At 38.0% G+C, this 17,900-nt stretch overlaps 1 protein-coding gene and 1 long non-coding RNA gene across 3 annotated transcripts; one reads left to right on the forward strand and one right to left on the reverse strand.

The window, feature by feature from the left end:
* The first annotated feature begins 2,713 nt into the window (after positions 1–2,713).
* On the forward strand, positions 2,714–6,972 carry LOC104901101 (uncharacterized). Of its 2 annotated transcripts, XR_791154.4 has the most exons (4): positions 2,714–3,020; positions 5,054–5,120; positions 5,781–6,333; positions 6,771–6,972. It is a non-coding gene; the product is annotated as an uncharacterized LOC104901101 (long non-coding RNA). The 2 variants fall into 2 exon arrangements; XR_791151.3 differs by lacking the exon at positions 6,771–6,972 and having other exon boundaries at positions 2,714–2,976; positions 5,781–5,983.
* A 5,980-nt stretch (positions 6,973–12,952) lies between these two features.
* LOC130589758 (uncharacterized) lies at positions 12,953–13,411 on the reverse strand. Its single transcript, XM_057391293.1, has one exon. The coding sequence runs from the start codon at positions 13,409–13,411 to the stop codon at positions 12,953–12,955; it is 459 nt and encodes a 152-aa protein (XP_057247276.1).
* Between the last annotated feature and the right edge of the window lie 4,489 nt (positions 13,412–17,900).

The raw sequence follows: 17,900 nt of genomic DNA on the forward strand, positions 1-17,900 counted from the left end.
ACGACGCGGACACTTCCCCTGAGGAGTGTTTATATCGCAAATAAGTACATGCACCCAAGTGCATGTAGAGCATGGTGCACCCTTTTCTAAACTACGCCGTTTTATCATTTTTAGAATTTATAATTTTAAAAAATTATTGTTATTTGCTTCCGTAAATTTTGCAACTAAAGATTCCTTTTTCGAATTTAAATTTAGAAGGTATATGTTCTTTTACCTTAAGTGTATATGTTCATTTACCATATGTTCTTTTCATTATAACCTTTTCTCTTTTATAAATATAAATTTACACGTTCTTTCTTTTAAGTCGTGTGTTCTTTTTTAAAGTAGAAAAGTTGTTGAGAAAAGTTCATGTTCTTTTATATAAATGATATGTTCTTTTTGGGTACACAATGAGCATTGTGCACCCTAGTGCATAATCCACGCTTTGGTGTTTATATAATGAGGGAGGAGAGAGAAATCTGGATCATTTTCTTATTTCTCAAATTCTCCTCTCTCAAAAATCTCTAACTACTCTCAACTTCTAAGTCCATTTTTTTCAGTTTTCTCTGTCCGACCAAGTATGATCCTGATTTCTTTTTAAGTTTCTTTTTCTTTCAAATAAACTCGACCAACTCCCTTGTCCATAAATAATGGTAGATTCGTCCGAGTTAGTGACACCAACGACCTCACCTCCTTATAAATTGTCCGAGTAGGTGAGGAGGATGGGAATAACGGTAGTGTCGACTGTAATAAGTTGTCCTGACCCCTTGGCTGTCCTCTACACAATCTCTCTTCCGAGTCCCTCGTTGTTAGTGGAGGAGGAGGCTGAGGGCATCGTTCCCTATCCTTGGGAGGTGTCCCTAGCATTTCTTTCCTCGAGTAGTTACTTATATAAGTATATTTCCAATGGTGTATTAAAGATTGCTATGTCGAGTGACGAGGAAGGGTGTCAACCTCAGGCCGATTGGAGTACTCCGACCTAGATCTGAAAGGGGGTCCAGGTTCACAATTCCCCCTCCCTTCCCTGATTAATGGGTTGATGGAGGATCCTCGGAGGCAAGCAGCTAGATTTAAAATAAGAGACTCGTATAATTATCTGGTCCGACCAGAGGCCTTTTACACAATTTTAACTCCTCCTCCCGCATGTACTACCGCGGTGTACTACAAGGCCATGGATATGGGGCTCCGTCTCCCTTTGACTCCCTTTGTCAAGGAGCTCTTGAATGTCTACAACGTGACACTTACCCAAATTTCTCCCAACTCTTGGGGAGGGATAGTAGCAGTTCAAGTTCTTTGTGAGATGTTTAGTGCCCAACCGGCTCTCACTCTTTGGCGTCATATGTACAGATTGATAGAGATGATGGCAGGGGAATGGTCCTAGATGGTGGTGCTTCCAAGTCCGGCAGGGGTACCAGACTGTGCTTGACCTTTCTTCTTCTCGGAAAGGTTTTCAAAGGGAGTTCGCCTTCGTGTATTTTGGCAGAGAATGGGAGATTCCAACGGTACGACCAGATGTCGAGCCTAACTTCAGACTTAACTTTCGAGTTCCTGAACTCTCAAAGGACTATCTTGTTGGCCGACTTGGCCTGTCCATTACTTTGTGGTATGTGGTCTGGATACGACAGAAAACTTGGTCTGTATTCCAAATTGAGAGCAATACTCCTGAGTAGGACCACTGTTGAACTGTCGTCCATTGTCGAATATCAATGTCCTTGGCACTCCAAACCTAGTGATGATATTCCTCAAAATGAAAGCCTGAACTTGCTTATCCGTTATTGAGGCGAGTGGCTCAACCTCTGTCCACTTGGTGAATTAGTACATTGCCACTATAAGAAACTAGAGTTGGCCTGAAGTTGGGGGGAATGGTCCGAGTTGGTCCATACCCCATTTGTCGAATGGTAAAACTGTCTGGATGGTTGTCAAAGGAGAGGCTGGTGCTCTAGGTATGTCTGAGTGGATCTGGCATGGTGGACACCTCTTGACCAGTTCTTGGCGTCTGACTCAGAATAGCCCAGTAGTAACCAACTTTGAGAGTTTTTCTAGCTGTGGTCCTTCCCCCTTGGCTTCCACTGGCGCATTGATGGATTTCCTGTTATGATTTAGTCTCCTTCTTCAAGAGTTACACATTTGAGTAGAGGGTGGGTGAAGGACTTCTTGTAAAGCTAGCTTTCGTGCCAATAAAACCAATTTGCTTTGTGCTTAACTCACTCGGCTTCTTTGTGGTCCTTGGGTAGCATCCCACCTCTCAGATACTTGACCACCTGTTCCATATTTTCATCCATGTGGATGTCCGATTCAATACCAACTGTACCTTGGCGTTAATGTAATACCCCATATTTTTATACAAGGTTAGTATTTATGTACATTAAATTATTTTAACAAAATTATTTAAAATATTATTTTATTAATTTTTCCTACACTTTGAATTTATCTTAGAAATTGCCCAAAATCTATTCATAGTTTGACTAGATTAAGTACCATTAGGTTTAGCTAAATCAAGTTATAAAAGAAAAGAGAAGGGAAGAAAAAAAAAGGCTAAACAAATAAAAAAAGGAAAATGATATACATAGCCCTTAGGGCTATTAAAATTGAAATAAAATATTAAATCAAGCATTTATTATCTCAATTGATGTGAAAATGCATCTTGAATTCTTAAACTATTTCCATTTAAAGAAATGTATTTAATACTTATATATAGCCCTAAGGGCTACATATAACATATAAAAAGCAAAAAAAAGTAAACAAACAACAAAGTTACCATCTCCACCAGTAACATTACTCTTCGACGCCAACCAACCATGCCTCTTCTAATCTTTATCCTCCTTCATCGTTCTTGCTTCATCACCATTAAAAAGCTTCAGATTTTTTTTTAGCCATTGTCACACATCTTCAAGCCTACACCCATCACCATTATCATCACTCGTATTTTGGGCATCGAAGAGGGGAAGAGGGATCGTTGTGGCTTGCGTTTTCGAGTCAAAGAAGACGAAATATTGGGTATTTATTCTTTAGTCTACCTTCCAATTACTTCAATTTATCAAGTAAGATTTATTTTCATGTTTTAATTTCAATATGTGTTGATTTTCGGATTAGGATTTTTTTCTGAAATTAGGGATATTGAGTAAGATCAAATTGGGGAACTTTATGTCACATTGTATAATGTTTAATTCGACTTGATTAACATGTTTTCGAGTTTAGATTTCAAAGTTTATTACTTTTAAAACTTTATATGAATTATTAGTCATATATTATAGTTGTTTGATAAATAAAAGATGCATCTTTTAAAATTTGCTTAGAGTTCTGATTATAATTGATAGTTACTTTCTTAGTTTGATTAGGCAAGGTATTGATAATTAGTTTTCTGATTTGGTTATTAGGCAAAGTATATGATGAGTTCACGTTTATGGTCTGAGTTTGTTGTTTGAGTCGAACGTAAAGGTTTTGTTTAAGAGTGTACAACTGCTGTCAGAGAGTTGTTAGTGCAAATTGTGGTTGTTGGTGGTGTAGGTTGTTGTGGTTGTTAATAATCTAAGATGGATGATAAGGTTTTCATATAGTTAGGCTATGTTCAGTTCACCTTATTTTTGCTTATTTCAGATCTAATCAGATCAGATCAGATCAGATCAGATCAGATCAGAAAAAATAAGTTCAGATCAGATCAGATCAGAAAAAATAAGTTCAGATCAATCAGATCAGACAGATCAGATCAGATCAGATCAATAGACCAGATCAGATCAGATCAGTTCAGATCATATCATGCTTATATTTAAAAACTCATTATTATTAAATATCTTTCACTACATATTAATAAAAATTATAATAATTGAATATTAATAAAGTACTCATTGAGACGAATCAAACAAGACCCAACATGACTATATTTTTTCTTATATATTGAGAAAAATCTAAAAGATTATCTCTAATTGTGAATAGTGTCAAGATTCTAAGTGAAAGATAAAAATACAAAGGGAGTATTATTATTTACTAGTACATTTGTTCAAAAGAATTATTATTGTTGTTGTTGTTGTACTTATTAATTATTAATATTGGTAATTATTATTAATCTTGTTGTTACCATTATAAATGTCATTGTTATTATTATATTAAGTTATTTTGTTGTTATTAAATAATAGAAAATTAAAAGCCACGTGTTAAGAACATAAGATTGACGCAAAAATAAGAAATATATATAAAATATGATATCTCAAATTCATGACAACGAAACTACTAAGTTCGGATTACATTTCAAAATAAGCTAAGTGTGAGATACAAATTATAAATTTAGATTCGGTATACCTTTCCTACCGAATTCCAAATCTCTCTAGCTATTTGAAGTTGCACGATTTATATTTATTTTTTGCTCAAGTCATAGTTGTTTGTATATCTTATTCTATTTTATATGGAAAAAAAGAGTTGAGTTTGCCGACTTCTCAAGTGTGAAACTTTTTTTTAAGGGAAAGTGTGAAATAACATTGTATAAGTGCTCTTATAAAATAATGACTTGAGTTATATAATTATTTTTAGTAATAATATAATTATGATTATAATTTATTTTGTGCTTATAATATGATAATAATAATAATTATTATTAATAATAAAAGTTGTGTAAAAGTTGTAATAGAAATAAAATGATAATAATAGTAATACTATAAAGAAGATCTTATAATGTATTGCATAATAATGATTTACAAAGTAATAATATAATAGTAATAATATATTTTACATAAGATAAGTTCAGATCAGATCAGATAAGTTCAGATCAGATCAGATCAGTTCAGATCAGATCAGATCAGATCAGATCAGATCAGATCAGATCAGATCAGAAAAAATAAGTTCAGATCAGATCAGAAAAAATAAGTTCAGATCAGATCAGATCAGATCAGATCAGATAAGTTCAGATCAGAAAATTTCAGGTGAACTGAACATAGCCTTAGTAGTCTTTATAGTTTGACTTTTGTTGACTAATTTGACTAGTTTGACTTATGTTGATTTTTGTATTCTTTTTACGTTGAGCCATTTCCAAAACTAGTTTTCTCATTAATAATGTAAGATGGATACTGTTATTATGTTGTAGATTGCAGGTTCGTAGAGGAACCTTTTTGACTTGAGATTGAGATTTATTGACCGTGGTTGCTGATAAGGTAATATTTTTTACTTTGCTAGTACATATGAGTTTGGAGATTAGTTTACATTATTTGGATATTTATTTTAACAACAAGATTGCTTTATGAAGCTTATACCTTGACATTTATATTGTTTTCGATATTTATAGCGAAAGAGTTTATGAGATTATTTATGAATTTATATTTAAAAGGAGGAAGTTCCTCATTTGGGTTGCCGATATGCGGTATTCCTCGAGTATGGAAGTATGTTGAGTTAATAGTGTCTCAACAATTTGATTTAATATGGAAGTATGTTTAGTAGTTGGGAGTATATTGATCAATACTCTTGCCATTTGTCTTCCTTCTTGGTACGTTATCAAATTAGGGGTATGCATACTAGGGACTTTGATGTTTACCTTGTCTAGTGAGCTTAGCTAGATCATTGGATTTATATTATTTCCTACTCACAGATTACGAAAGGTTATATTTGAAAGTTTTATAGAATAGTTCAGAAAGAAAGAAAAATTATTGGATTTGAGGTTTTTAGAAAGTTGATATATTATATATATAATATGTACAACTTTTGAATGAATTTGTAAGATATTCCTATATATCTTACCTGCATATTGATATAGTTGTTTTATTACAGCATTAAATCTTGCTCAACCTTTGATAGATATTACAATGTTTAATGTGCAGGGACTTGAAGATAGTTATTAGCTTCTGGTTGGGTAAAAGAGTTCGTTGGATCTCTTTGTGATAATAATTTAATAATATTTTCACTGTTATTTATTTGGCAATAGGATTTATATTCTGGTTTGTAATAGTTAATTACTATCTATCAGTTGGTGTGTAATAATTATTTAGAACTTATTATTTATTATAATTTTTAATTAGAATCATTAGCCTTGCAGTTATTATTATTAATTATCGCGGCGTAGCACCTCTGGATTTCCGAGTTTATTTATGTTAAGTTGTTTATTAATTATAGAGGGTTTTCTTTGTGAAAAAGAAGGATGTGAGTCTCTATCTGTGTATTGACTACAGAGAGCTCAACAATGTTACAGTGAGAAATAAGTACCCCTTGCCAAGAATAGATGATTTGTTCGATCAGTTGGTGGGAGCTGGAGTTTTCTCGAAGATTGATCTAAGATCTGGATACCATCAACTTCATATTGCAGAGAATGATATAATTTGTAGTTACTTTCTTTGTTTGATTAGGCAGAGAATGATATAAATTGTGGGGTTATCGGTAAGCGATATTCCTCGAGTATGGAAGTATGTTGAGTTAACAATGTCTTAACAATTTATTTTAGTAGTTGGGAGTATATTGATCAATATTCTTGTCATTTGTCTTCTTTCTTGGTACGTTATCAAGTTAGGGGTATGCATACTAGGGACTTTGGTGTTTACCTTATCTAGTGAGCCTAGCTAGCTCATTGGATTTTTATTACTTCCTATTTATAGATTACGAAAGGTTATATTTGAAAGTTTTACAGGATAATTCAGAAAGAAACATTGGATTTGAGGTTGTTAGAAAGTTAATATATTATATATCTAATCTATCAACTTTTAAATGAATTTGTGAGACATTCCTATATATATTACCTACACATTGAGTAGTTTGATTTTATTACAATATTAAATCTTGCTCAGTCTTTGGCTGATATTACAGTGTTTAATGTGCAGGTACTTGAAGATAGTTAGCTTTCGGTTGGGTTAAAGAGTGTGTTGGATCTCTTGTAATCTAATAAGACTTTAATAAGACTCCCGCTGTTATTTATTTGATTATAGGATTTATATTCTGGTTTGTAATAATTAATTACTTTCTATCTAGTTGGTCTGTAATAATTATTTAGAACTTATTGTTTATTATTATTTTTAATTTGAATCATTAGCCTTGTGGTTATTATTATTAATTATCGCGACTTAGCAACTTTGGATTTTCGAGTTTATTTGTGTTAGTTGTTTTTAGAAGTATTGAAAATTCAAGGTTGTTACAATTAATGCTTAGCTGATGTAGTACCTCCCATATGATGGTCCGAGGAGCTAACCCCTCTGCGGAACTAGTCATCCGAGCAAAGACATCAGCTTGTTGGTAATCTGATCATGGGATCTGAGTGATGTTGAATTGAGACAACTTCTTGACCAAGTACATTCTAATGTTATCCTCTTTGGCCTCATATTCGCCTGATAATTGACCCACTATGAGTTGTGAGTCAGATTTTGCTCTGACAGATGTAGCCCTGCCAGGATGCAGAGTTCGAGCCCAAGTATGAGAGTTTCGTATTCCGCTTCGTTGTTAGATCCCAAGAAATCAAACTTGATGTTATACTCCATTTTTTTCTCCGACCAGAGGCTTTTTTTTACCAGACCGACTCCACATCCTGTTTTAGTGGACGACCCATCCACTTGCGGCTCCCATTATACCTGCTCGCCGACCATGGGTCTGGTGGTGCACTCGGTGATAAATCTGCCAATGCTTGGGCCTTGATCGCCCTCCATGGCTCATACTCTAGCCTGAACTCAGCGACTTAATCAGCCCAATAGGTCATCCGATTGGAGTGATTTTGGCTTTCGATGACCTTCCTCAGGGGCTGTCCGGTAAGGACCTTGATTTGTTGGGCTTAGAAGTAGGGTTTGAGATTCCTGCTAGCCATTATTACCAAGGCAAATACCATCTACTATATCTTGTTTTACTTGGCTTCTTCCCCTCGGAAGACGTGACTTATAAATTAGATCGGGTGCTGCTTTTCTTCTCTCACAACTATAAGATTAACATTGAGTGTGTATTCTGATACAACTAAGTAAATGAACAATGTTTCCGCCGACAAGGGAAAGATCAATTTTAGGAGAGTTGATAGGTGCGTTTCGAGGGATCAGACGAAGGCTTATTCAGCCTTGTCGTCCCAAGTGAACTCTTTCTAGTTCAGACTTCAGAGATTTGAAAAAATACAAGCTCTTGTCTGCTGACCAAGCGAGGAAACGTCCAAGGGCCACCAAGCAGCCGGTTAGGCGCTGTACAAATCGTACATTTCGAGGGGATTTCTTCTCCACTATAGCTTTAATCTTGATGGGATTCGCCTCGATTCCTCTCATATCCACCAGGAATACGAGGCACTTCCTTCCTTTCACTTCGAAGACACACTTCTTCGGATTCAACATCATGCGAAACTGTCATAATGTCCTGAGTGTTTCTCTTAAGTTTGAGGGGTGATCCCCATGGGCTTTGCTTTTGACAATCATGTAGTCAACATAGACCTCAATGTTCCGACCCAGCTGGTTGCTGAAGATCTTGTTAACTGTTTGCTGATATGTAATCCCTGCATTCTTAAATTTGAATGACATCATCTTGTAGAAGTACTCCCCTTGATTCGTGACAAAGGCAATGTGGACTCGGCCGTGCTAAACCATTGGGATTTGGTGGTACCCTGCGTTTGCATACATGAAGCTCAATAGTGAATGCGCGACAGTTGAGTCAACCAACTTGTCAATTTTAGGGAGATGGTGGTTATCTTTTGGATAGGCCTTGTTCAAAATCCATGCACATCCTACATGCCCCACTCGACTTTTTGACCAATACCACGTTGGCCAACCATTATGAGTACTGACATTCTTCTATGAAGCCTGCCTCAAGCAATATTTTTAACTTACACAGCTGCTGCGGCGTTCCTCTCGGGGCCCTGGTGTATCAACTTTTCTTGATTGGCCTAAACCCCTCTCGATGTTGAGATCATGGCACATGATTTTGGGATCTTCTCTTATTTGAGGGTCCATGGCCTTGCCTACCCTTAGAGTATGGCCAAGCTCCTTGTCGATAACTACTATTTCATCATCCTCAGCTGGCTGAGGGTACTCGTACTGCTTGGGGTTTCAGTGATGCAGACCCCGAGGCCACTTGAGGGTCGACTTTGTTCTCGCTTTCTGTTTTTCGAGTCCTCTTGGACGTCATTCTTGCTTTTGAGACTGTTTACATAACACTCTCTTGCTGCTTGCTGATCTCCTTGGATCTTTCCAACCTTACCCTCGTCGGTTTCAAACTGCATGAGGAGCTGATAGATGGAGATTGCGGCTTTGACCTTGTTCGTAGTTGGTCTTCCCATTATGATGTTGTATAAACAGAGAGATGTCCACTATTAGAAAGTCAATCAGTAGTCTTCTCCCCTTGTCTTTTTTCTCCCATTCGAGTGGGTAGCTTTATCGAGCCGACTGGAAGTAACGAGTTTCCCCCGAAGCCTATAAGTGGCTGATTGACGGGGGGTGACATCCCTTTCGATGTATTTCAACTTCTTGAGGCGCTCTAGTGTGATTATGTCGGTCGACGATCTAGTATCCACAAATACTCTCTCGACTCTGGTATTTGATACTTTCAGCTCGATCGATGACCAAGGAGTCATCGCGGGTGTGTGAAGGGTCCGATTCGACTCCCCAAAATTCATGATAGGATAGTCAGGTCGAGGATGGTGGACTTCAAGCAATTGGTGGTTGAGACTCTGTAGGTGGGATTTTCGTGATCGATCGGTCCGGACTCTCGACGCGAAGCCACCTACTATAATCCCAATGAAGCTTTTTGTATCGTCGTTGTTCGACTGACCTACCTTATGTTTGCCTTTCTCCTTGCTTTTGTGCTTGCGGTAGCGGTTTAGCTTGCCTTGATCTGCCAGATTATCGAGGGATTTCTTGAGGTACCTGCAATCCTTAGTGATATGTCCATGTTATTTGTGGTACTCACTTCACTGACTCTTCCGAGCGAATGATATTCTGATGGGAGGTGGGCGGGGAAGCATGGACTTGTCTTTTATGTCCAAGTAGATTTCTCTCTTGTTTTTGCTGAACAGGGGGTTGTGTCGATGGTAACTGAACCTGTCTCACTAACAACCCATTTTTCGCTGTTTCGATTGGTCCTTGTGATTTCCTTCTTCCTTTTCTTGCTCCCATCATCCGAGTGGCGACATATGTATATCGCCTGGATGAATTTTTTAGCCTTGCTCATTGCCTCGGAGAAGGTTTTTACCTCGTCTTCGGCCATATACCATCTCAACCGACCAGGTCGGAGTCCTGACATCAGGTCGACGAATGCTACTGCATCCTCCAAGTCTGAAACTTTCAGTGACCCTTCATTCAATCTTTTGATGTAGTCGGCCAGGTTTTCATTCTTCTCCTGTCTGACCGCCTTCAGATGGAGGCTCGTCTTTTTCTGCCTTTTGCCTGCGACGAACTAATAGAGGAATAGGTCTTCCAGTACCGAAAAATCACTTATGATTCCATCGGGTAGTTCTTGGAACCAATCCATGGCAAGGCCCTTAAGTGTCGTCGGGAAGAAACGACACCAAGTGGTCTCGTAGCTGGTTTGAACGCTCATATGAGCTTTCTACATGGCCATGTGATCATCTGGGTCAGTTAGTCCCGCAAATGGTTTAATGGTTGGCGTTCTGATTTTCCCTGGACTTAGGTGCTTCTAGGATTTCTTGGCTGAATGGGATCATGAACTTAAGTGCCCCACTGTTGATCCAAGGGGGTCTAGACTGGGCTGAGTCCCCCTACCCCTCTCGTTGAGCGACTTTCTTATTCAGTAGATATGTGACGTCATACCCCTGGCTGAGCCGGTCCTGTTGAGGAAGTGTCGGGCGTTTTTGGGTTTGTGTCTGACTTCGCCTCTAGGAGACTTGGAGACATGGGTCTCTTCCCCACGCCGAGTAGATTTCTCTTTAGGTGGGTGTCCCTCGTCTTCTCCCTACCTAGATCTCTATCGATCATGTTGGCTGGGTTCCATCGCTCCAGATTGTTGTCGGCTAGGCTGACCATGGATTGAGCGAGGGTCCTGCTCTTCCCTTTGGGAACGTACCATGGCTTATTCCTTAGGGTTGGGTAGGGAACGAGGGTCGGGCAAAGGTAATTGGGACCATAAACGTAACTTTGTTTGTAACTTCATGACAGGCGGTGCCAAATTGTTTCGGTCTAGAAATTGAGGATTGCTGAGGTGTGCTCAGTAGGAGTGATCCCCAATAACGTGTGCCTGAGCTGACAGTCTGTACGCCGGAAACCTAAAAGACAAGGTTAGACTACCCCGAAGTTGTTCTGCGATCGCCTCTCTGACGCTCAAGTCAATTGAGGTAGAGAGAGATGCTCTAGTTTGTTAGGTTAGAATCGAATACCCCTTTATTGATGAAACTAATGGTATTTATAGCATTGGGAATTCCTAGATAGGTAATATGGATGGGATGGGATTTCTTGGGATCAATGGCTAAGTTGCTTTTTCAGGCAATTGGCCTTTTGATCCCCATATGTGAATCCCCAAACAACATGTAGTTAGGTCAACTAACAAGTGAGACCCACTGTGTCACCTGTCTAGTAGCTGCTGATGACGAGGCATAGACATTGGGTAGACCCTTTATTGAGCCCAAACAGTACTAATGCACCATGGGAATTTGTAAACTTCTTTAATGATGATGATTACCGCAATGTTCTCTCTTCCAATGAGGAGGTTCCTTGATTCCCATATGCTTCAATTTAATCACACTGTTTCGAAGGGTGAAGAGGTATGATAAAATGATAATAGTTGGTGGACAACTTGTCTACTAACAAAAAATAATTTTATTCTAATTTTTAAAAAGTTACCATTTGTAAAAATTATTTTTTGTTAAAACAAAAATTTATAAAAAAGTTACTTTTTGTCAAAAAAGTAAACACGTGACCTCTACATAAAGCAAGAAGTTGCATTAATTTGCATACCCCATTCAATATTTCCACCAAAAGTCTAATTGGTTATTGATAAAAATCCCTATTTGTGTGTTTGAAACCCTAGTTATTGTTATATTAACCCCTGTTTGTGTTTTTGAAACCTTTGTTTTTATTAAACCAACCCATGTATGTGTATGTAAAAAAGGTTGAAATTTACTTTTTGTCAAAAACTAAACATGCGCTCTCTGTCATAAAGCAAAAAGTTACATTGATTTGCACGTCTCGATAAGCTTTTCCCTCAAAAGTACAATTGATTTTGATAAGAACCCCTGTTTGTGTATTTTAAATCAATTATTATTAAATCAACCCCTATTTGTGTGTTTGAAGCCCTTGTTTTTGTTAAACCAACCCATGTTTGTGTATGTAAATATGTTGAAATGACAATACTATCCTTGTTAGTAGGTAAGTTGTCCACTAACTATTAGCGCTTTATCACCTCTCAAGGGTGACTGTTTCAGTTAGTGATGGCCACTGGTGCGGGCTGGGCGGGCCGGACCGTGGGCCGAAGCGGGCTGGGCTGAGATTTCACGGCCCAGGACCGGACCGTGAAATTCATGGGTTGTGTGGGCTGGTCCGCGGGCTGAAAAGTCTTGGCCCACACCGGTCTGTTACCGGTTTTCACGGTTCGATAAGCGGTTCTGGCGGTTCGTGGTCTAGTGGGCTGGACAAGGCTAGCGGGCTGGCATGAGATATTTTTTTTCAAAATTATTTAATCATTGAAATTATTCATTTTTGTTATATAAAATCTTTGTAATGAATAAAAATATATACAATTATTAAAATTAATGAATAATTTCATTATTTTAAAATTTGATTGAATTATAATATATGCAATTTGATTAAAATATATACAATTTGATTAAAATATACACAATTTGGTTCAATAATAACTTGGACTGGGCTGGTCTGGTTCATGGGTTGGGCTGGACCGGTTTCGTGGTCCGGGCTGGGCGGTTGTAGTAGCGGACTCTAGTGGGTTGGGCTCAAGAAATCTGGCCCACGGCCCATCCACCAATTTCACGGTTCGAGCTGGGCTGGACCGGGCTTTTTGCAAGCCCGACCCACACGGTCCACGAGGTGGGCTGGGTTGGATGGGCTGGATTGGCCCGCACTGTTGGCCATCTCTAGTTTCAGTTATCAAAAGGAGATGAAGGGCCTAGAAGAACGAGGTGGCTTTGACGGCATGGCTGTAGGAGTTGTGGACCGTGAATCATGTGTTTAAGAACTTTTTTGTACAACTCCGGTTCTCGTTGTTCATCTGGAATTTCTGCTCTGACAATTATATCGTAGTCATCCGGAGTGGTTAGCTTGTCAGTTTGTTCGAGGATCAACAACATATGTACATGCGGAAGACCCCTCTTTTGGAATTCAACTACATATACATAAGCAACCACCTTTCCAAGGATTCCCCTTTCTAGAACATCTTTTTTTAACTCTTCAAATTTAGCATGAAACACCCTTGTTAGTAGATCTAGCCGATCATTTGGAACTTGTTTAGGCAATAGTTCTGATTGTATTTTCGACCAAGATGGATTGCATGTCATTGTCGGAAATATGTCTGGCTTGCCAAACTTCTGTATCATGGCCATGGCATCTTGGTACCTCTAGTGCAGATCTCGTGGGCTTCCTACGAAAGAAGACGGTAGTATCGTCCTTTGAGCAACCTTCTCTGTAGATGAAAAATAAAAATAAAAAATTAATGTTAATTGAAGGTATTTATTTCATAAAGCGACTATAAGAAGGTTAATCAATTTGAACCTGTGTTTTGCTCTCCAACATTTAGAGAATCCTCTAAACCCTTGTACAAATCAGCACGTATCTTGTCTTGATTGAGTGCAATCCATCTCAGCTTGGATGCTTGCATTTTGACACAGTTATCAACAATATATTGTTGGAGTAGACGACCACCTCTTAAGAGTAGAGAATCAAGATGTTGTCGCATCTAAGGAACATTTTTTTTTGTTGTTGTTAGAATGATATGAGTATGAAGCTGTAGGAAAATAGGACATACACATATAGAATTTCAAAACAACTTTCACCTGAAACATATATGCATAGAATTCTCGGCATGTCAGCTTCCTGCCAGTAGTAGTACAACTGTTTAAATCCCAACCATAAGGGCCATAAGGAAATAATAGAGGATATTGTAGTGGGTCGTAATAACCGACCGTATCTTTGATATACATTAGTTGCCCATTGACAGACTCTATCATAATATCTCTCTCTTTTAGATTAGCCATGTCATCCCCTCCAACGACGACGGCTGCCACCTGGGATGCTGAAGGCATTGAGTGTTGACGATTATTAGCAGGTTGCTCTTTGATGACAAACTTGCATTCGTGTATGTCCGTACGTTGTGCAAGATGGCGAAGATTATGAACAAAAGGATTATGGGCATTTAGAATATTCTTAATTCTGTCCATGATGTCGATCCGTAATGAAGAATTTTCAGCTACACGATTTTCATTTTCATGATCAGTGTCATAAATGTAGAGATGAAGGAACCGAGGACGATCATTTGAGTTCAAAGGCAGAAGAACGCATATGCGATGGTAAATATACATTTGAGCGCGATATGTGTACACCCCTTGACGTGCATTGGCCAATTCATCATCTATTTATACTCCCATTGAAGTGAACGCGAAGACATGATTATACTTACGGATCGTCTGTCTAAAGTGAATCCCGTTATTTGATTGATCAGAGAACATTTCAAGTAAATCAGTCGACAAAGGTAACTCAGGTAGATTGACCTTTCCATTTAAGCAGCAAAGTTCGGGAGATTCAGATCTAAACAGGCGTACTTGACAATGTGGATACGTTGTCATTGTAAGCAAATTGAATATAGGCACCCCCTGTGACTCGGTATAATTTCTTGCACAATTTCGATAACCATGTCTCCCCACTTTCCAAACCCTTACATCATCAGAGATCAGACTTGATATATTGTTCGCATGGGATCTCATGTTGTTATCAATTTCAAACAATGGATCAGGCAAACAACTGTCTCTTTCGGTCTCAACTAAGTGTGGAATGTCTATTGCATCGGTTATGGGTTCCAATATATCTGCATTTGTTCTACTACTTTCTCCTACACAAAAGAATGGATTGGGCAAGTTGCGGCCATCTTCGAAGTCCCCGTAATTTTGATTGGGCATTTGAATATGATTTTCAATGTTTGCGCGTGTGTCGAGTGAACGGAGTTCACCAATGGGGTGTGCTGTATGATATATTTTTATAAGTACATTAAATGGTGTTTCATATATTACTAATTTTTAATCTGTTTACTTTAAAACTCTTATAATTATGTATTTGTCGTCCATCTCCATTGACAATATGATCATAGTTAGTAATGTCCGTCATGGGTCTTCTAACTTGTGAAGAGTTGGAAGCATCATTACGATTTTGAATCATGCCGGCCATATCCTTGTCCAAAGGCTGTTTGAGGTCGAATTTCTTGAGAAGCATCGACATTTTCTCGGATTACACGGGCGTAATTAGATTGCCTTTTTGCTTTCTCATGTCCTCTTTGCTCAGGTGTTAGTGATTGCCTTTGACGTCTTTTCTTATCACTCCATTTCCTCCGTTGTTGTTCTAGCTTTTCTTTTTCATTTTCATCCATTATGAAACTACAAATACCAATCTTAACTTTGTTATTATAAGAGGAGTAGTGTGATGATATTTTATATGAATTCTTTTGTGTGTAAATTTTTATTCAAAAACTTATTTTCTTATTTTTATGTAATATGTATCTCTATTCTATCAATAGAATTTCAAGATATCAACGCATACAAATTTCTCTCTAAGTCTACTTTTGTTTCTAAGTTATTTAACATTAATTAGTGAGTACCCTTTGAATGGTAGTTCATAGAGATTTTATATTTTTTATTTAGCAATATTGAAAATGATTAATATGAGTAAGCTTTTACTTTTTTTTATGTAGTTCCTTTTGAATGGTAGTTCATAGATTTATGTATGACATGACAGTTAAATATAAATTCTTATATTTGCATGATGTATTATTACAGATACTTTTACAATAACAATGCTTACACATATATATAGCTGTGTATCACAATATAGCAACTTATTACATTTTACTTCTGTCTACATTAGAACAAAATATTGCGAGTGGTGAAATCAGAAATATAACCACTATAATTTGCAATACATTGTGTACTCAAATCTTTTTGAATCATAATATTCCCTAGTTTTGGTGATATGATATCATGATAAACATTACAATACTAAGCATAACAAAAAAACATTACAATACTATCATTAAGATAAGATTTTGTTTGTTTTTTAATAAATAAAAAGCCCATCCACAATGAAATAGTCCAAGCTTTGTTTAGTCAAGCGTTTATGCTCAAGAGTCAACACCTCCTCTCTATCTAAATCCCCCATGTATATAATCTCTATTCTATAGTAACTTTATTAAACATTGTTAATAATGCTCAAGAGTCAACACCTCCTCTCTCTAAACATGTCAAGGTTAATGCATACACCTCCTTCTAGCATATCTTTGCATTTCAATTAGAATAACCATAAAAATATTCTACATTTGACTTAAAAAATATTCGTGCAGCATTGCGGAAAAACATTTCAAGGTAAATTTTAGCCCATCTCCCTCTCTCTAAACATTTCAATTATATAATTTTTATATATCCAATTCAGCACATCTCCCTCTCTATCTAAATCCCCCATGTATCGCATCTACCACCACCGTATCACCACCGTACCACCACCATACAACCACCATCGATTATTCTTCTGCATCCCTCCGCTTTTAACCCCGTCGACCACCATGCCCCTATATCTTTTATCTCTCTAGCTCTTTAAATGGAAAATTCAAGTCTTCCCATATTTCTAGCTTGAAATGAAAATTAAGATTTTCTTTTGAAGAAATTTTTGGGTCAATTAAACCATCTTCTCTATTCTATAAGGCTAGTTGAGAGAATTGAAGATGGAGGAAGAAAAAATGGGAGAAGAAGTATAGATTTCGGATTGCATTTGAGGAGGTGAGTTTGAAGTATCTTCACTTAATTATTTGCATGCGAGAAAACCTCAAAAAATATATGTATTGAAGATTTGAAGTGTCCGTGTCTCATTCGAATCAATATTCCCTGTAAAGAATTTTTTAAAAAACAAAACACTATAAATAATCCATGGAAAGATATTTTTTTCAATTAGTATTCCATGAAAAAATTGAATTTTGTTTTGATAAATTAAAGTTTTGTATTGCAAATTTCGGGTGAAACGTTTTTTTTTTGGGAAATTTCCTCAGGTACCCCTGAGGTTTGACGTAATTCCCAAATTACCCCTCACATTTGGGGAATTCCTCAGATACCCCCGAGGTTTGTGTTTGGGTCTAAAATACCCTTACTCTTGACGGAACCCTAACGCCGTTAACTTTTTTTTCTCTCTTTCTTCAGTTTCTCCCCTTCCTCCCACCCTCCTCCATGGATGAACCTCCAAGCTTTCTCTCTCCATCCCCAATCCACTGCAACCACCACCCTTCTTCACCCACCACAGCCACCTTCATTCATCTTCACCACCACCCCTTTAATCCACTGCAACCACCCAAACCATTCAACCCACCCAACCCAGACTCTTCGACCCACCCAAACCCTTCGGACCATCGAACCCAAGCCTTCAAACCCCTGTAACCACCCAGACCTTTCAACCCACCCAACCCCTTCGAACCCAACCACCCAACCCTTCAATCCCTCTCTTCGAGTCGTAACCCCTTGGAACCCCTTCCCTTCGAACCGAACCACCCAAACCCTTTTGAACCGCCGTCAAACCTCCGTCGAAGCTCTACCCTACGAACCCTAACCCCCATCGAAGCCCAACCCTTCAAACGCTAACCCGCTGCGAACCCCAAACCCGTCGATTGATGTTGCTAGGGTGGCGAGAGTGGTTGTTCGAACCCAGCAACCCCCTTCAATTTGGGTTTCGATTAGGGTTGTTTGAGGGTGGGCGTCGAATGATGGTTGTTTGAGGGGTGGTTGTTCGACCCTTCGAAACACCCAAGCACCACCTTCTTCCTCGAATTGGGTCAATTTGGGTTATGGG

This window comes from Beta vulgaris, chromosome 1 (assembly GCF_026745355.1).
Source record: "Beta vulgaris subsp. vulgaris cultivar EL10 chromosome 1, EL10.2, whole genome shotgun sequence".
In the NCBI taxonomy this organism is placed as follows: domain Eukaryota; kingdom Viridiplantae; phylum Streptophyta; class Magnoliopsida; order Caryophyllales; family Amaranthaceae; genus Beta; species Beta vulgaris.

What these genes read in the sequence shown, in the direction of transcription:
- LOC130589758 (XM_057391293.1), bottom strand. Translation starts at nt 13,411, where the DNA reads ATGGCCATGATACAGAAGTTTGGCAAGCCAGACATATTTCCGACAATG.